The 20491-nt window shown below is 40.1% G+C and overlaps 1 protein-coding gene across 1 annotated transcript in view; it reads left to right on the top strand.

Annotated features, from left to right (window-relative positions):
• The window catches only part of CRACR2A (calcium release activated channel regulator 2A), a 54139-nt gene that overhangs the window by 15021 nt on the left and 18627 nt on the right, over positions 1-20491 (top strand). The window contains exons 5-10 of the mRNA XM_069865317.1: positions 5701-5791; positions 10105-10200; positions 12778-12965; positions 14028-14099; positions 18339-18384; positions 19164-19255. Of these exons, the coding sequence (XP_069721418.1) occupies positions 5701-5791; positions 10105-10200; positions 12778-12965; positions 14028-14099; positions 18339-18384; positions 19164-19255 (585 nt within the window). The remainder of the gene's footprint in view (positions 1-5700; positions 5792-10104; positions 10201-12777; positions 12966-14027; positions 14100-18338; positions 18385-19163; positions 19256-20491) is intronic.

Below are 20491 nucleotides of genomic sequence, written 5' to 3'. Positions count from 1 at the left end.
CAGCCTGATTCTGTTTCTCCAATCCCATTTATAAGGAGTGAATTTTGTTAGTGAAAACATTCACATCTTCCCCCCCACCCCACAACGTACTTTATTCAGAAGTAAGCCTGCATCGACAGGTCTTCTGAATATTAGCATGAGCTTTAGTCTACCTAATGTCCCTGCCTGTACCCTGGGCCCCTTACCCATTCTTTGATTCAGACTTTGGATCTTTCCAGATACGGATCTCCTTCTACTCACTGGCTGGTGCAGCTGGATTGAAGTTTACTATCACAATGTGTACCTTTGCTCACTCATTAACAAATGCAGATCCTTCAGATATTAGCATGAGACTTTCTAAGTCCATCCCATGCCCATGCCGAGACCCTAGTCGCTTTACCTCCTGTCATCAACTCAGACCTTTTTTCCAGATGGAGATATCGTCCTCTTTGCTGGCTAGTTCAACTTCATGTATGTTCATGAATAACATCCACACAGAATAGACATTGAGCTCGCAGTTAGAAATAGGAGGTAATAAGAAGATAGCATAGACACAGGGCTTGACCAGGCAAACATACTAATCACCAGATTGTTTACATTTGTCTAAGCCACATATATCCCTCCACATCCACCTTGGTCCCTTGCTCTGTGCTTGTTTCCTCATAAATAAAAAAATTGTCCCTAAATACTTGTTTTTGACATTGGTCCCAGTTTTTCTACATCTGTATGCAAATTTTGTTTTTCTGATATTGGTACCAAAGTAATCTTGCCCTTATATGGTGCTACTGATGCGGTTATCTAGAGGCCGTTTTCTTTGGCTAGATTCTTCACTCCAAAAGGTGCCAAATACTCTGTTTCAGAGAGCTATGAGGTTGGCTGTTTTCCTGCCGAATTCCTCCTAGAACACCTGCAAAACTCATCCACCAGGGTGCTATCTATAACTGTTGTCAGTTTCTCACTGTTTTTTATGTCCAGCAATTTCTCATTTAATGTCCAGTAGTTTCTCATGCTTTATTTTGTTAGTTAATCCTCAGACTAATGCAAATCATCTCAGCACTTTAACACTTAATCTATACCAGTCTCTTATAGATGTCTCTTACAAACATGTTCTTGTAGAGCTCAATAAACTTATAATTAAGTTTATAATATATGTGTAGAACATACAGCACGACCTTGCATAGAGGAAATTTGTGGTACTTTTTTGGGTGTTGCTCAAAGGCATTGGACTGATCTTCCTGTGACTTTATATATATATAGATATATATAAGCGCATATAGATTTTCTGATATTAACATAACCTCCATTTTATATTTTATTTTAAGCAGTTAAGATGATCATTGCAGAACAAATTTGAAACCTGCCACTGTGATCCCTTAGTTAAAGAGTTTGAATAAAGATTCCCAACAGGACATCAAATGTATTCCTGATGCACTCACAGAAGAGGTTAGTCAGTGCATCAGATATCATCTATGCCAATATAACGAAGGGCATGTAGGTCCTTCTGGACAATCAATAATTCTGTTTCAGTAGAACAACAGCCAAAGTACTGCTGATGAGTTTTTACACTTAAAGAAAACAAAGCAAGTGGACACATTTTTATGCCAGAACTGCTGTTCCACCCCTCACTGTTTTTTATCATCATAAAGGAATAGATGATGAGCTGTTGCCCGTATTTGTAGATTTTAAGGCAAGCTGAAAATATGGGATTTAAATTATCTCTTTAAAAAAATACTCTTTTGCTTCTTTATTTCTTTTCATTTAAACAAAGGTGAGAGACTTTGGTACGGTAATGTATCAAACCATATACTGTATGTGTATCTGGTCTGCTGCTGGAATCGGCAACAGCTAAGCTGTGCACTGAAAGTGTGGATGAGTACCTCTATGTATTCATCTGTTTTTCTTTTGGCATCTACTCAGTGGATACAATTTTTGTTTGCCAGGGTAAGTTAGTTGTCTTTGATCTTCTGATATTTGTAATCAATTTTGAGTGCTAATCTGAAATTACATGGCTTCATTACATTTAGCAGTGGTGTTTTTTAGATAATAGGGTGATATACTGAGTGGGCAAAAAGCTTCATTGTAGATAAATATAAGGCAGATAAAATAATTTAAGTCATGCTTACGTAATATTGAACTTGGAATAGACAGTTACTACTCCAGAGAAAGCCCTTAGGGTCATTGCTGAGAGCTTCCTGAAGTTATCAGTTCAGGATATAACGGCATCCAAAAAAACCCAGTAAAATGCTGTGCATTGTCAGGAGAAGTGCTGAAAACATGACAAAAGCATGTGTTTGCCAATATGTAGAATCTTGGTGTACCCATGTCTTGAGTGCTGAGTTAAGTTCTGGTCTCTGCAACACAAGAAGAGTGTAGTGAACTGAAGAAAAGTACAGAGAATGGCAACACAGTGGTTAAAGGAATGGAACAGCTATTCTGAGAGTGCTGTTTTTAGAAGGTAAGATCTCTTGATAGAGGAGGTAAAGTCTAGAGTAGGGTATGATAAATCTACAAAACCATGAGACCACTGACTGGACTGACTGAGGAACTGTTATTCTTCAAATCCCTAACAGCAGAACCAAGGGGCATTTAATAGAACTAATAGGAAGTAACCTTAAAACAGAAGACAAAGAGACCTTTTTCTTCTAATAGCAGATAAAATCTTCAACTGTGATTAGCTACATCTGCCGCTATGCTTTTGCATTTGAAAGACAAACCTAATAAATAGTGGACTGTGTTTCAAACAACAGAAGATAAAAACAGAGGATGAAAAAAGTATAAATGGGAAAGGGAGGATGAAGTGACTTCTCACAGGGCTCAGCATGGAATGGTATCAGAGCCCTCCTTTGGATGGAGGAAGAAGAGAATCAGTATCTCAGATTAGTGTACCAAGTGCACAAATCACTGCATTTTTTTAAGGGGAAAGAAGAATCATTACAACAAACTGCATGAATGGTAATTGTGGAACCCAAAGAATTCACGTTGCAGCTATGTGAATGTGCAGAAATTAAACCCTTGTGAGTGTGTTGATCCTCGACTCATTATCTGAACTTAGCAAACTCATGTTCTATTTTAGTTAATGGGCTCAGCCACAGTACTGTCTCCCTTTCATTTCCATCTCTGTTTATTCCACAGCATTACTGGAGAGACAGTGATCACATTATCAGATACTGCTGAAATGATGCAATTATGCATTGAGTAAAACTGGATAGTATGATCATGGGGAATAAAGTTTTAAGTCAAAATATTTTGCATTTTTTCTCATAACAATGATGTCCTTATGGTTTTGTTTTCTCCTGTCTGCATGTGGGGAATGTTTGCCAGCTAGTGTATTGGATTATTTTATTCTGCTGCTTGTTAGTTACTTTACTTAGAATTATGTCACAGTTCTAATTATAATAGAATATTATTTTATCCTGCTTTTATTATGATCAGCGTTAAAAATGATAAGTTATGAATAAAATGCTTGGGGGGTTTTCAGCCTGCAGAAATGGCATGTGCTTATGTGCAAGCCAGCTGAAAAGCCTCCTATATCCAGAGGAACCTCCTGGATGTAGTCTTGGTGGTGCTGCCATATCCTTTGCTTCTACACACAGAAGAGGAAAGAAATATCTAAATCAGCAGTTTAATAATACACGGTTGAAGTTATTCTCCCAGTCACACAGAAGCAAATCTTTATGATTCCTGTGGAAACACAGACTGCTGTGCAATGTGTTCTGCCTGTGCAAAGTTAATAGTTTTTCAGTCAATCTAGCCCTGATCAAAATGACATTACACTGCATGAATACAATATTTTAAGCTATGATCTTAGCATCTCTGCTATACCTTCATAAAACTTAATTCCTTATGAGTTTGTGTAATTTTATTCCATTGAAGATTGCTATGTCTTATGAAGAGTTTTCTTAGTTTTAATAGAAGAAAATTTGAGATCAGAACATGGCCTAGCTTTAAACTATTAATGGGAGTAAGGCATCAAAAAAGACTTCTGGATTTTCTGGCACTCTATTTGAAGCATTGCCGTCACATTAAGAGGCTCTTGTGTGGGCTGCTTATCCATCGGAATTTGCAAAAACCTGGCAGCAATCATTTGCCTGAAATTGGTGTAGTTTTATATTAGTTTATTGCTGCTGTAAATCCTGAGAAAATGCCTTCTCCCCTTCATTTTTTGCCTGTAACTGAAAATGCAAGTTGAAAATGCCAAGTGTTCTGATGTTTGAAAGGGGTAAAGAGAGAACTGCTCCTGGTTTTTCTCACTTCTTGTAGCTTAGGTAAATTTTTTGCAGTTTCTTTCCAATATGCTTGGCTTTAACTGATTCAAAGAATGGAATTGCCAAATCCCCTTGTTTTCTAACACTCCTCACCGAAGTGGGAGGCTAGGTGCAGCTGGGCAACGATTCTGAGATAATGACTCAGTAACAACTGGATAGTCATCATTAAGCAGGTATTCCCTTTATTTGCAGCACTGGGTGCTTGGGGGATTGCTCCTCCAAAACCACATACACCAAGCAAGAAAACCGTGCGTATTTTATGTTACAGATCTATGCACATTCATTTAATCTCCCAAAAATGTATTACATATTAATTCTTTTTCGAGACATCATTAACATAACTCCACGTCTCGTTTCCATGCGCAGTTGGTCCTTTGAGTGGGGACCCCCCTCCTGGGGTCCAAAGATGAAGGCTTGAAATCTTCCTCATTTATAAACTTTTGACCTTGGCGGGGGCCCGGGGGGGAAGGGTATGCATCCCAAACTTTGTAAAACAGCAGTCCTTTTCTGCTGGCCCAGCAATGTGGCTTCCCTGCATCCTTATCTTATTTTACAGGATGCCTGTTCCTTGCACAATGAGTACCCCTTTAGAAAAAGGTTTCTCAAGGCACATACCACTATTAAGACTTACAAGCTTAGACAATTGCTTTTGATCAATACACAAGTTTAAACATTTGTGATTTATCAAGCTGAGAAGAAAATCAGGCTTTTAATAAGTGAAAACATAGAATATGTAGAACATTAGGTACAAGAAAACCAAAACCTAAGATACCCAGCTGAAAAAACAATGGCTTTTTTTTTACTGTACTGCATTTTTTCTACTGTATATTCCATGTCTTGCTTTTGTTAATGTGAATTCCCTAGAAGATTATGCAATTTATTAAACAGATACGTTCTGCAGATTACTCAAGGAACTGCTCTAGCAAGAGGAGTGTAGGGGAATGTACAGTAGTGTCATATAAAGGTCCTATTTATCTCTAATAAAATGTTTCTAAGATGTCCCCTGAGATTAATGTAAAATGATTTTTGCTTTTGAGTTTCTGGATCAATGACAACAGAATAGGACAGGACAGAACACAATAGAAAAGAACAAAGCTGAAGAAGGAGCTGTGTTATCCCCTTTCAGCTGAAGGAAGGAATAAATCATTATGTTAAGGGAATGAATTAGCTTAAGCAATATTAATTTTGTTATTGTAATAGCAATAATAATAACAACAATAATATGGAATGTTGCTTTATATGGAAATATTAGATGTGTAGCTTTATTAGCCTTTGAACTGTTAAAACTTTCCTTCCATGAGAAAAAATTAAAACTAATCTGTGACCCTTCCTGCACAAAAAAATCCTATTTTCTTAACCCTAGAACATTCTCTGAAATCTTCTGTTAAGGCTTAGCTCATAATGTGAGCTGTGACTTGAAGTAATGCTACAAAGACCCACTTTCATCTCTTATTAGGAAAATTGCTGCTTATGATGAAGAAATTCAACATCTCTATGAGGAAATGGAACAGCAAATACAAAAGGAGAGAGAGCAGTTTTTCTTGAAGGTGAGTGTCTCTCTGTTATTTTGGGCGTGGTTTCTGCTCCCACTTTCAGTGGTTTTATATTCATTCTGAGTGTGAAATGAAAGCACACAAAATGTGTTTCAGAACAGAATGAGAAAAACACCATTTGCCTCCCTCCTGCTTTTTTACTGATCCAGACTCTGCTGACTTGTTGGATGAGAGGAGCATCGATGCCTTATGCCTTGTTGTTGGCATACCGTAGCAGCTGGGATTCTTTTGAAAGTTAACCACAGTTTTACTGTATTATCAATGCTGATACAGATCCAACTTCTGATTACAGTTAGGAAAAATGCTCTTTGAGGTTGTCATGCCCTGAAGCCACGAGCTACGCACTCACGTTCGGGGCTTCTTTCAACCTGCACAGTTGAAAGAAGGTGGTTCATTTATCTGTGCAGTGATCTGGAGGCTGACAAAGTCACTCTTTGGGTGAAAAACAAAAGCAAAATTTATTCTGGCTTTGACTAAAATAAACAGACTATGAGAAACACTCATTCACTGGCAAAATATTGAAAAGTACAAAGTCTTTGAAGCATAGGCATTAATATTTTTATTTTACAATTCAGCGCTGAATTGGGTGCCCTTCTATAAAAAGGCATAACATCTTACAAAAGCAGTGGGTATATATACTAGTTTTAGACAAAGAACCGTGTAAATCCTCAAAGAATGTTCATTCTTTTTTTGGATCCAACCATGCCTGGAGACTCCCTTCACATTACCTCCTGACCTAAAACAGCTACATTCTTACAAGACAGGTTTATACGACGAGATAATTAAACATACAAACCAGCTGCAGCAAAACTTATCAATTAATTCTCACAAGATCCAAAAAATCAGGTTAGGTGGGAAAGTACTGATGCTACTCCTAACTTTCAAACTGGATCAGGGTGCTCAGGGACTTGTCCAACTGAATTTTCAGTATGCAAATGATGGGAGATTCCACAGCTTCTCTGGAGGCCTGGGACAATCAGTCATGAGCTACTGGCTCGTGCCTTTTTGTTGTCTTGAAAGCAGCCATTCAAATGAAACCAAGGTGTGCTTTCAAACAACACAAGGTACAAAAAGTGTTACCAAAACTAGTGAGTATCTGTGAATTATTGCCTCAATCTCAATGAAACATGACATCTAAAAAATCATTTTGTGATCCAAATGTATAAAGTACTTTTTGTTTCCTGACATAAAGTTAAAGCAAAAAGAACCTTAATCAGCTGTCTGAGGAACCAGTCTTCTCCCTTGCCTCACAGTTTTTGAAAAAATATTCAAGTATTTTCCATTCCAGGCTGTGAGCAGTTTTTAGTGGTGGGTAAGATGAGTCCCTTATAAAAAGTTTGTGTATCAGCCGAAGGATAAAAGGTATTTGCAACTTTGACAGCAGTTGCTGTGGAGAAATGGTTCTCAATAATATGCTCTTAATAACTCACAACTGAAGCTGTGTTGAGAAAGCTGAAACAACAACGACTTTTCCATACGCAATGATTGTTGGATCTCCTAATTATTTGTATATTTGAGGTAAAGCCATTTCTTTCAAACATTTTTGTTACAGCTTCACACTGAAGCCATTTACAATTTAGTCAGCATTCACATTAATGGTTATTAGACACTCCAGAAGTATTGTTTCTTGGCATGAGTAATTTGGATTTGGGGAGATCTGACTGTTAAATTCTTTCTCTGATGCAAAGTCTCACAAAGACTTTACAGCCTGAAGAGATACATTGATGCCATATGAAAGGGGAATTATTATGGCTCCAACTGATGTCGTGAAAAGCCAAACTCAATAATCAATGCCAATTTGATTATTAAACAGGTATCCTTTTAATAAACGTCACTGGGGTACACATGGGGTAATCCACCTAATGTGTCCAACTATTGAGACTGGTTTCATGATTTTTATACTGGTTGAACATATATATTAATACAGATTCTGGGAAATACTGGTTAAACAGTTACATGTTACATGTCCATTGTTTTTCTGGGAACTTATTAGCATACCCACTCTGGTATGCATATCAGTTTCTTTGTGTCTTCTGTTTGCCTCTGATGGTGTTTATCTTGTAATTTCCTTCTTCATTGTGTCCTCTTGGTGAGCTCAGGTCTGTGTTTTGTTCCTGCTGCTGTGGGACTGTCCTTCTTTCAACTAGTAAACAAGCTAAACTCCTGTTAAAATCACATTCTTACTGCAAGCTGGCCAAGATTTGATTCTTATTATTCTTATTATTACTTAAGCTAATTCATTCCCTTAACATGATGATTTATTCCTTCCTTCACAATGAAGAGCAACTTCTCAGAATACATTTGAAGGAATTGTTAAGATACAAATAAGTACAAATTGTAGCCATTTATGGTACTTAATACCCTGCTGACTGAATGTTGCAGAAAAGGAGCAGTTAGTCTTTTTCACTTGGGAATATGTTCTTCCACTTGAGAAGCCAGTTGGCATGCATTTCTTTAACCCATTATATGTACTGCTGATGGAGAAAAACATGTATGAACTACTGCAATCTTGAGGGGATTTTTATTTTTGTATATAGGCATTTTCCTGGGGATCTTAGAGATCAGAAGTCTGTTGTGGAACAATAGCGCAGATAATCGGCTGATACGAACTACTGGATCCTGATTTGACTCAGGGGAGGTCTGACAATTTGTCTCAGCTGAGAAGTGTCTGGAGGAATAATCCCAAATAGAACTGGGAGTTCCCAGTGATTGGAGGATACTTGGGTAGGGTGCAGATTGATGTAGGTACTAAGTAAGCAGCAGAGCCTGAAGACCAGATCACTTACAGCAGTGGGACATCTGTGACAGATTGTTGTTAGTGATGGATTTTAAAGGTAGCAGGTCTTGTTTCTTTACTTCAACCTGAGTTGCTCTGCTGTGTGTCAATAATCAGTTCACTATCTTCTATGTCAATCCTCATATCTTGTATGTGAGTTACAGTATGATTCTGTAATAGAATCATAGGATCATTAGGGTTGGAAAAGACCTCTAAGATCGTTAAGTCCAACACCACCATATGTACTAAACCATGTCACTAAGTGCCACATCTACATGCCTGATGAATTCCTCTAGGGAAGGAGACTTCAGCACTTTCTCAGGCAGCCTGTTCCGATGCTCTTGTTAGTCCTTCAGAAATGACAATTTTCCTCATATCCAATCTAAACCTCCCCAACACAATTTTAAGCCATTTCCAATCGTCCTATTGCTTATTACTTAGGAGAAGAGACCAACATCCACCTTGCTACAACCTCCTTTCAGGCAGTTGTAAAAGGTGATAAGTTCTCCTGTCAGCCTCCTCTTCTCCAGGCTAAACAGCCCCTGTTCCCTCAGCTACTCCTCGTAACGCTTCTGCTCCAGACCCTTCACCAGCTTTGTTGCCCTTCCCTGGACACACTCCAGCAGCTCAGTGTGTTTCTTGTAAGGAAGGACCGAAACTGAACACAGTATTTGAGGTGCAGCCTCACCAGTACAAAGTACAGTGCATCATCACTTCCCTACTCCTCCTGGTCACACCATTTCTGATACAAGCCAAGATGCTGCTGGCCTTCTTGGCCACCTGGGCACACTGCTGGCTCATGTTCAGCCAGCTGTCAACCAACACCCCCAGGTCCTTTTCTGCCATGCAGCTTTCCAGTCACTCTTCCCCCAGCCTGTAGCATTGCATGGGGCTGTTGTAACCAATGTGCAGGACTTAGCACTTGCCTTGTTAAACGTCATACAATTGACCTCGGCCCATCAGTTCAGCCTGTCCAGATCATCAGAGAACAGAATCATCATAGAATGCTTTGGGTTGGAAGGGGCCTTTGCAGATCATCTAGTCCAACACCCCTACAGGAGCAGGGACTAGATCGGATCACTCAGAGCCTCATCCAACCTGACCCTGAATGTCTCCAGGGATGGCACCTCCACTGCTTCCCTGAACCACCTGTTACTGTGTTTCACCATCCTCATTGTAAAACATTTCTTCCTTATAACCAGTCTAAAAATATCCATCCCTTCCCCCTTTATTTAAAATCATTACTCCTTGTCCTGTCACAACAGGCCTTGCTAAAAAGTTTGTCTTCATCTTTCTGTTAGGCCCCATTTAAATACTGGAAGGCCACTCTAAGGTCTCCACACAGCTTTCTCTGCTCCAGGGTGAATAAGCTCAACTCTCTCAGCCTGGTATTCTATCTGAGTTCTGTCAGCAGCTCATTATGTTCACTGTGAAAATCTTGCCTGTTATTTTCATTTCTGATTCCTTTTGTCTCCTCCTGCTGACAGAATCATGATGTTTTGTTAATCCATTTCCTCTTTCAATTTTGCAGGACACAGAGAGGTTTCAGTCCTACAGTCAAGAGCTGGGAAGCAAACTCCTGTCAAAAGAACAAGAACTGGAACAACTGGCTCAAAATCAGAAAAGGGTATTAAGAGTATTATTCTTCAAAGTTAAAAAACAGATAATTTTTATTTATCTGTATTATATTTTTTAGGTTCTATTTTAGATCCCAGAAGTGCAAGTTGGTGTGATATGGTTCTGCCAAACTGTAACTCTGTTGCTTTTGTGTCATGAGTGTAGATGCCTGAAGGAATTTAAAAGTGGTGTTATGACTGCCAGAGTTCTCCATTTATGTTTAGGAAAAACGTTTCTCTCTGTTTCTCAGTCAGGTTTCCTTTTATATGGCAAAATGAAAAAACAAAAAAAAAAGTTCCAGGTATCCTCCCCAGGTATTAGCTTAATTTTGTGAAAGTATAGCAGAATTCCACTGCCTTCAATGTGACAGGAACTGCCTTAGTGCCCAGACTGTCCAAGAGCAGAGAACAGTGATTTAGGTCTTGCGGTGTACACCTTAGCTCAAAACTTGTACTAATTACTTATTTACTTGTTTTGGATGATTCAGCACTATGAACTTGAAATGCTTCTTCCTAAACAAACCTCCTCCTAATAAATCTGTCTGTGATAACAGTTTTATAGCACTGCATGGCTCTCTTGCATGGTAAAAGCTTGTCAAGTTTCTAAGCTTTATTTCTTAAAATGCATGGTCCACTTAGGGAAGAAGAGTATTTCTATATGTGTAAACTTGCTTCAAGGAGTCTCCGAGGTCGGTGTAAAGTTTATTTTCCTGGCAGCCATGGTTGGGAGTGTCAGTCCTGAGAAGCGGGAGAGAAGCTAGAGGGTAGGGGAGGAGAGGGGGAGAAAGAGGAGAGGAGGGGAGGGAAGGGACTCTTCTGAGGAGTGAATCCAGGGACTGCTGAAGCTGATAGTACTGTGCTTGAACAAGAGGGAAGACAAACCTCTAGCTTACTGCAATTGCACAAGTTTAGCTGATGAGAATATAGAACTAAACTTAAAGGGCATTACATAATTGAATACAACTGCCCGATGTTAGTTACCTTTGTTCAGTACCACTGTGAATCAGAACAGATGTGGTTTTATGCAGGCTGTTTAGCATATTGCAGCACTATGGTGATATTATTGATAGTACTATTATTGATAAATAATCAATACTTTGAAGATATCTGTGGTGGCACGCAAATCTGGTGGTTTTAGTCTGAAGCTAACTGCAAAAATATGAGGAACTATTTTTTGTAATAATTATATTTTAATATTATCCTTTTTTTAGTTGGATTTTGGGCTGATTGGTTTGGGGTTTTTTTTTCTTTAAACTTAGTTATCAGCCAATAGTTTTGTAAAATCCTTTTCCTGTGGCTCTCTAAAATACATGTGTTCTAAATTTGATATGAAAAGCACAGAAGCTATTCAAAGGCTTACACTCAATTTTAAGTCTGGTCTAATAAAGCAATACAGGCAGCAGTATGAGGAAGTGTCTTAAGATTATTGTCTACATTACTATATTACTATTGTCTACTATTGCCTGTCTTGGAGAACATAAAACAATGTTTTATTTTTATTAGTGTTATTTTTATCTAATTTTATGTTTTCTTTTTCTAGTCATTCCCTCCCCTCCTGCTCCCCTCCTTCCCACATCCTCTCCCCTCCCATTCTACTCTTGTTCTTGTCCATTCACAATCCCAGCTAGAAAGAATTTTCTGCTTTTCTTTGAACCTGGGCCTTAAAGTTGCATTCAAAACTAAGACTAGAACAACAGCAGTGTTGTGGAGCATGAACAAATTAGCAGAGCTTGGTTAGGAGATTTTGGTTTGGATGAGCTCTGCTTGTGTCAATGTGCAAAATGAGAATTCCAATAAAATCCTTCATTGTGTCTCAGATCAGGAAGGTGGAACTGGTATCATTGTAATGCTCCCAGCACATTTTGCATCCCTTAAAAGGCATACTGAAAAAGAGTATTTAAAAAAGCTCTTATACCATCAGGTCAGCAGCACCTTCCTGAGTATGAAGTAGGCTAGATTTTGTTAGCTTAACTTTTGCTCTATCATAATAATTTGCTTAGTTCGCCAGAGAGAAGCAGGTGTAACTTCTTTACACACCAGAAACCTGGTGCTACTTGTTTCATAGGGAATGTGCATCTTTCCTTTGTAGAAATGAATATTAAAAGAGAATGAATATAAATAAAAAAACTCTAATTTAAGCTTTTTGGCAGATTTAGCTGTGATGGCAGAAAGATTACTGCTTGTTATTACTGGGGATAGGAAGGTTTATCACCTATCAGATTGAAATCTAACAATTTTTAGGCAAAACTCTGAATTGCTTTGTGTAGGCCTTGTCATTATGAGAAATTGTCTAAGTCAGCAACTGTGAATATCACCTAATTGCTGCTAATCTGCTTTGTTAACACCTTATTTTTTTTTGTTTGTCGTGGTGGATTTATTGAACTGGATGAAATTCAATCATAGCTTTGATTTTGTGTAACATAATTATGACTGTACAGAGAGCAGTGGAAGAAGCACCATATGTGTTTCATTCATATCTTGGCTTTGATAAAAATAGTTTCACTAGTCAACTAACCTGTAAGACTTTAATTGAAAGCCTCAAAACTTGGTTAATTAACTACTTTCTGTTCTCTTTTCTTCCATCCAAGTTAGAGCAGCAATGTACAGAACTTCTCAGTGGCAAAGAAGAAACCATTGTTGAGAACACCAAGCTGAAGCTGACTAACCAGGAGCTGCTGAGAGACCTAGAGAGAACATCTCATGAACTAAGCCTGGCGCGACAACAGTTACAGGTGCTTCATGAGGAGGCATCAAGACTACATGAGGAGAAGGAAATGTAAGTCTCCAGCTGCAGTTGTTCTAGTGCATTTGCTTAGTGCGACAGCGAGCCTTCTCCTGCTCAGGGCATTCAGTGCTGTGATTTAAGTTGGTGTCATAAACAGAAACCACCAGCAAAGCCATGTTCAGTTCTAGTCATTTTTCCACATTTCCCCATTTTCTAGTCATTTTCAGCGAATTTTCTGTAGCATGTCTGGCTTCTATAGAATCTTTTACTATTTCTTCAAAATGTAAGTGTTTTCCCACTCCCCATTTCTTAAAGGTCTTTGGAATTACAGATCAGTTTAATTAATGAAAAATTATGTCTTGGTTTTGAAATACCAGTGTGATTCCTTACAGAAATTACTGTAGTGGCACATGATGCTCCATTCTCTTCAAAGCTAAGACTATCTGAAACTTGCTTCTCCAAATGTATTCTGGCTATGAGGCGGGTGGCATGTGCATATTTTCTTCATCCAAAGCAAGCCCAGTGCATCATTTCTGACCAAGGAGCCAGGCCAGGAAGATAAAATGTAGCTTATGCAGCTAAATAAAAAAATCACAGAAAGCCTTATGGTGATCTAGAACCATCGTTTTGGGATTTCCAGTTCAAATGTTTTGGATTTCAAATTCTGACTCTGAGTTAAATATTTTTCAAGAAGAAATACTTAAAATTCATATTTTGAGGAACAGGAACAGCCTTTAAATGACTGATCAATCTACCTGTCTTGCACCAGCCCTCTGCACAAAGCAGAAGTCATGTTCTTCCAAAGCTGAATCATCTCTGAATGAGATAATTGTTAGTATCAGAGAATATTTTAAGCTCCCTGGGTGAACAAATTATTAACTTATAATTTTTTTAAAAAGAGCCTCTACTCCTTCCTCTGCTAACTCAAACTGCTGTTGTGCTGTGGGCTTTACAGTGAATAAACTTTTTTTAAAATTGTTAACTATTCATGCAGAATAAAGTTTACAGGTTTGGAGAAGCTGAAGTCTCAAATATGGATACTCCTAGGAAGAAACATTTTAGCAGCATTGTTATCATGGTTAGAACAATTTTATTTCTTTCTTTTCATTACAGGGAGGTTTACCATGTGACAGAAACCTTACAGAGAGAGAAGTCAGGACTTCAGAAGCACCTGGATTTTTTAAGGTGAAGCATTCTAAAATGGCATATTAAAGGATGAAATTATGTTGGGATATGTACTGGGTCTTGGTGTCCAGGTGTGGGCAGCAGGGTGCCACAAGGGTGGCCTTTGTGCAGAGAGGAGAGGATGGGGCTGTCCTCTGCCAGACACAACTGGTTTGAGCGAGCTCCAAGCATCCACTGCAGGGCACAGTTGAGCCCCTCAGCCAAGATTATTGCGTGTCTGGGAAAGTGTGTATAAGAAAGGGTATAAAACACTGCACAGCAGTTGAGAAAGAGGAGTAAGAAAACAATGTGCGATGAACAGTCTGGAGAGTGACTTGGCAACCACATTGGCCAATTCCCTCATGTCTCTGGGATGCATCTCATCAGATCCCATAGACTTATATATTTTCAGGTTTCTCAGGTGGTCACAAACCTGATCCTCCTTCACAATGGGAGGGGGCTTAACCCCCTGGTCACCATCTTGTTCTCCCATGATCCAGAAGGGGTGAGGAGAGTGGTTGTCAGTGAAGACTGAGGCAAAACATTTGTTAAGTACCTCAGCTTTCTGTTGAAACGAGGTCACCATTTTCAACCATCAGTGGGGGTGTGTTCTCTTTAACCTTCCTCTTCTGATTGATGTGTCTGTAGAAGCTTGTTGGTCTTCGCTTCCCTTGCCAAGTTCAGCTCCAGCTGCACCTTGTCCTTCCTGACCTCATCCCTACACAACCAGGCAGCATCCCTTTACACTTCCCAGGTTACCTGTCTCTGCTTACACTGCCTGTGCATTTTCTTCTTCTTGTGTTTGACCAGCAGGTCTCAACTCAGCCAAACCAGTCTCTTCCCTTTCCTGCCTGATTTGCTACATATTTGCTACTGAGTGCTCCTGCGCTTTATGGAAAGCCTCCTTAAATATTTGCCAGCTCTGCTCTGCTCCCTTGTCCCGGAGGACCATGTCACAGGAGGTCCTACCAAGTAACTCTTTGAAGAGCTGGAAGTCTACTTTCCTGAAATTTAGGGTCCTGACTATACTCCTCGCCTGTCCCATATATTTCTGGACCTTGAACTCCACCAGTGCGTGATCACTGCAGCCCAGTCTGCCTCCGATCCTAATGTCACTGATGAGTTCACTTATATTAGTGGCCATCAGGTCCAGTACTGCGTGCCCCTGGGTGGGGGTCTCTATTAGCTGGACTAAGGAATTATCTTCAATGTACTCCAGGAGTCTCCTGGATTGCCTACAGCTTACCGTGCTACTTTTCCAGTGTATGTCAGGGTGGTTGAAGTCCCCGAGTAGGATGAGAGCTTGTGAGTGTGAAGCCTCCTGTAGCTGGAGGATGAAGGCTTCATCGGTTGGCTGTCTTTGATTGCATGGCCTGTGGTATACACCAACCATAAGGTTCCTGTTGGTTCCTCAGTATTTTATTCTGACCCACAAGCTTTCAACCCATTTGTAGCTACTTTTCAATGACAACTCTTCACATTCTATCCCTTTCTGAGATAGAGGGCAACACCTCCACCCCTCCTGCCTGGTCTGTCCCTTCTGAGCAGCCTGTAGCCATTGATAGCCACACTCCAGTCATGGGACTCACCAAGTTTCTGTGATGGCAGCTAGATCATAGCTTTCTAGTAGCATGGTAGCTTCCAGCTCCTTCTGCTTGTTACCCAAGCTTCGTGCGTGTGTGTAGAGGCACTTCAGATAGGCTGCTGGTCGAATCACCTTCCTAGTGGACCCTTTATTACCTATAAGGTGTTTTGGAGAAGTATCCTCCCTCACACCTGACACCTGTCCTCCTACTGCTTGTCACAGGCCTACCTGATGTTATCCCCCTCCCCCTTCACACCTAGTTTAAAGCTCCTGGACAAAGACTCTCCTCCCCCTTTGAGAAAGGTGGCTCTGTCACACACCGAGGGAGACAAAGTAGGACCCAGAACTGCATTTAAACATTTAGTTTATTACCTATAATGTTATAATTCTAAGTCAAGAATATAAGCTTAAGTCTAGACCAATATTAGCATCCTATAAGGGTTTGTGAAGGACTATATGACCTTGCTGCACATGTGAGCTTTGATGTGACTGCTGATGTGGAGTGGACACCAGTCTTGCTCCTCTCTACCCCGTGGCTCAGAAAAGCAGCAGACATATTCAGCAGCTTCAAGGGAAGAAGGGATATGCCAGGCTCCCATCCAATACTTGTACTCCTGGTGCTATGTAGGCCATCCCATTGTTGAAAAACTCAAAATTGTTACGCTGACATCAGCCATAGACCCATGTATTAGTTGACTGGACTCGTCTGAGCCTTAGAATGCCACCGCCTGTAACTTGAAGGAGCGAAGAAAAAATCACTTGGGCCCCAGATTCCCTCACTAGCTGTCCCAAGGCCCTAAAATCTCTTCTAATCCCCTTTGGGCTTCATACTGCGGCTTCATCCCCTTTATTCGCTCAGTGGTATGTTTGCGTGGGCAATAGATCATACCTGCCTGTAGGCCTTAATTGACTCTATTTCCTTCAGGAAGCCTCATTTTAAAGTTACCTAAAAAGTTCTCATGCTTGAGGAAAGCCTCTTACTTTGCTGTGTGTTTCCCATAGGCTACTTCAAGTAGTGTGATCTTGCCTGCTGCTGGTAACAGGGCCAGAGATCATAGAATCATAGAATCATAGAATAACCAGGTTGGAAGAGACCCACTGGGTCATTGAGTCCAACCATTCCTATCAGACACTGAACCATTCCCCTTAGCACCTCGTCCACCCGTCCCTTAAACACCTCCAGGGAAGGTGAATCAACCACCTCCCTGGTAGCCTGTTCCAGTTCCCAATGACCCTTTCTGTGAAGAATTTTTTCCTAATGTCCAGCCTAAACCTCCCCTGGCGGAGCTTGAGGCCATTCCCTCTTGTCCTGTCCCCTGTCACTTGGGAGAAGAGGCCAGCACCCTCCTCTCTACAATCTCCTTTCAGGTAGTTGTAGAGAGCAATGAGGTCTCCCCTCAGCCTCCTCTTCTCCAGGCTAAACAACCCCAGCTCTCTCAGCCGCTCCTCGTAAGACCTGCTCTCCAGCCCCCTCACCAGCTTTGTTGCTCTTCTCTGGACTCGTTCCAGAGCCTCAACATTCTTCTTGTGGTGAGGGGCCCAGAACTGAACACAGTATTCGAGGAGTGGTCTCACCAGTGCCGAGTACAGAGGGAGAATAACCTCCCTGGACCTGCTGGTCACGCCGTTTCTGATACAAGCCAAGATGCCATTGGCCTTTTTGGCCACCTGGGCACACTGCTGGCTCATATTCAGTCGGCTGTCAACCAACATGCCCAGGTCCCTCTCCTCCAGGCAGCTTTCTAGACAGACTTCTCCTAGTCTGTAGCACCGCACAGGGTTATTGTGCCCCAAGTGCAGGAACGAGCATTTGGCCTTGTTAAACCTCATGCTGTTGGTCTCAGCCCAGCAGTCCAGCCTGTTCAGATCCCTTTGCAGAGCCTCCCTACCCTCCAGCAGATCGACACTTCCACCCAGCTTAGTGTCATCTGCAAACTTGCTAAGGGTGCACTCGATGCCTTCATCCAGGTCATTGATAAAGACATTGAACAGGGCTGGACCCAGCACTGAGCCCTGGGGAATAGAAAGAAAAGATAGAAACATCTGACAGCAGAGTTTGTTTCTATTCACTGTTTGTGGCCAGGACAGCAACAGATGGAAACAGTGAATGATGTACTAAACCAGTATGTTGTCAGATCTAATCAGAGATGGCTGATGTCATGGAGTCTGCATTCCTTGACGTTATCATCTCTTCTGAATAATGAATGGAAGATGGTAATTTTCCTAGAAAGACTTTTCCATGACACCCACAACCGTAGCCCTCAGAGGGGAGGACCTTCACAGCTGTCACCATATGAATAGGGACGGTGACATTAAGAAGTTATCTTTACTTTGGAAAGCTTTGAATGTCAGATTTAGAGCAAATTAAGGCATATTTACCGGAAGTGATTTCTATGGGTTAAGACATTTGTTTTGATAAACTACAGAACGAGGGCCAGATGCCATCTGTCTTTAATCAACATGGCCCTTCTAGAGATACAATGGCCAAGGCAGAGAACTGTTTGTGATGAGAATATAAATAAAGCATGATTAAGGGTGGAGATATGCCAAAGTGAAGTGCATTTGTCTTACCTTTTACACTGCCAGCTGTCTACTATGCTTGTTAGTGTTAAGTAGAAAAGTCAACATTTCTGAATACTTGGCCTCAGTATTTCTTTTACTTGTGTTCTCTACAGGGAGAGGAACAAACATCTCAGAGATGAACGTGACATGTTTTTACAGGTAAAGCAAGTAATATTTTCAAACCTAATGTTGAGCAAACACATACCAGAACAGCCTCAAAACAAGGGGGTCAGAAGACTGTGCGAGGGGATAGACACTTGTAGTACTTCAGTCTTGCCCCATTCTTAATTTATATTGTCTTTTTTCTCACTTGAGAAGATTTTTAAATTTACTGAACAATTTTAAGAGCTAAATTTTTAGAATAATATAGTTGGAGCTGTCTTGAGTGACGTGAATGTATTTTGTAAGAAGCTAAGGATGCAGTCATGAGGGAATGAAATAACATAAAAATTGAACAATTAAATTGTGGTAATCTGTTCAGTCAAGAGTATAATAATATCCTAATATCCTGAAATGATTATACAGCAGTACACTATCTGAGTACCTGAATCAGTACCTGAATACCTGTCAGTACTGGGTAAGAACAGGTCACGTTAATTTTTTATTTACGAGCAGAGAATGGGCCCCTAAGAAGTTCCAGAAGTACCCTGGCTTAAGGAGACTAGCTGCTAGTGTAAATCACCATATTGACTTCTTTTCGTTACACTATGCTGTTTTATTGTGCTCCACTTAGTTTACAAAGAAGATGAATTCTTACATACCTGGAGTTTCCATGTTTTGATTGTTTGTTGATCAGAATCTTGAAACACTTATACCTCTAGGATTTTTTAAATTTTTTTCTTTGTATTCATTGCATTTTTTAAACATTAGGAATGAACGCAGTTAATGAAAATGAACAAGAGGAGTAAATTATTAAGAATTATTCTGTATTTCTGCAGAAATGTAAAACAAGTGTTTCAAAAGCCAGCTGGAAGCAAAGATCAGGATCTGTCATTGGGAAATACATAGAAGACAAGATGCTGCCTAACAAGTAAGTGCTTTTTTCATGTGTTTCCTGTTTGAGTATGATGAGGCTTAAAGAAAAATGATATGGAGTGTTTTCATTCTGATATCTTTGGACTTTTCAAAGCATGTATTTCTGAAGTGTCTGTCAGTATAAGATCACTGTGCTTTTTAAGAAATTTGGAAATAAAGAGTCAAACTTTCACATAAGTAAGTGTACTGTCTGCAGAGGCAAAAGTCTTCCCAATTATGGATGGGTATGGGCTGGGAGGTGCAAAAACTTGCCCATTATCCTATGCTGATGTGGTACAATGTCCCTGGTAACTCCCTGAAAGAGTGTACCTCCTCTTCCTCTCTCATTGTGGAGGACAGCAGTTGTAAAGTATGGGATGTGCAACTAGTAAAATACAAAAAGTTTAATTTTCAACTGTCTGGATATAAACTTGTAATTGGCAGAAACAAGATGGAACACTAGCTTGTCTCCTTTGAGAAAAGAGGAATTGGAAAGAAGACTAGTATTTTACTCTAAAATAACAGTTAAGACAACGTCTCTCTAAGATTGAGCTCATAAAGAGTGAAAACTTTGAGAGACATGTTTTTGTGAGTTCAGTGTTGAGGAGTGGAATGTAATTGGCAAAAGCAATTTTGGCACAGAAGTCATAGAAAAATTTTGGTGGGAAGTACCTCTGATGTCTCTAGTCAAATCTTCTGCTCAAACAGGGATAACTCCAAAATAAGATAAGGTTGCTTAGGCCTTGTTCAGTTCAGTGTTTGAACATCTGGATGGAGGTCCCACAGCCCCTTTAGGCACCTGTCCCCTCACTGCCCCAGTCCCATGAAGAAATGTTGTTCACTGTATCAAGTCAGTATTTCTCTTACTGCAGCTTGCATCTGTGGTCATTGCACATGTCTGAGAAGACTCTGGACCTATTTTATTTACACTTTCCTGTTGGATCCCCACTTAGTCTTTTTTTTAATCTGTACTAAACAAAACCATCTCCCTCCTGCCTGCTAAAGAGAGCATTAGAATACACATAGAAAGTTTGGGGGGTTGTTTTAATTCTTCCAGAACAGAGGGGGTAGGGCGTAGGAAATCACAACAGAGAAATTTACTTTACTACTATTTGATAAGGTTAGAAATGAGGCTGAGCTTCTGTTTTGTTTTCTGGTTCAGGTTTTCCCCAGAAGTTGTTATCTTTTTTTATTTCATGCTTGCATTTATCAAGCATTCTGTATATATATATACATTGTATGATGAACTGAC

The sequence above is a fragment of the Phaenicophaeus curvirostris genome, chromosome 1 (assembly GCF_032191515.1).
Source record: "Phaenicophaeus curvirostris isolate KB17595 chromosome 1, BPBGC_Pcur_1.0, whole genome shotgun sequence".
NCBI lineage: Eukaryota > Metazoa > Chordata > Aves > Cuculiformes > Cuculidae > Phaenicophaeus > Phaenicophaeus curvirostris.
Note: the sequence above shows the minus strand (reverse complement) of the source record. Positions and strands in the feature narration are given on the sequence as shown.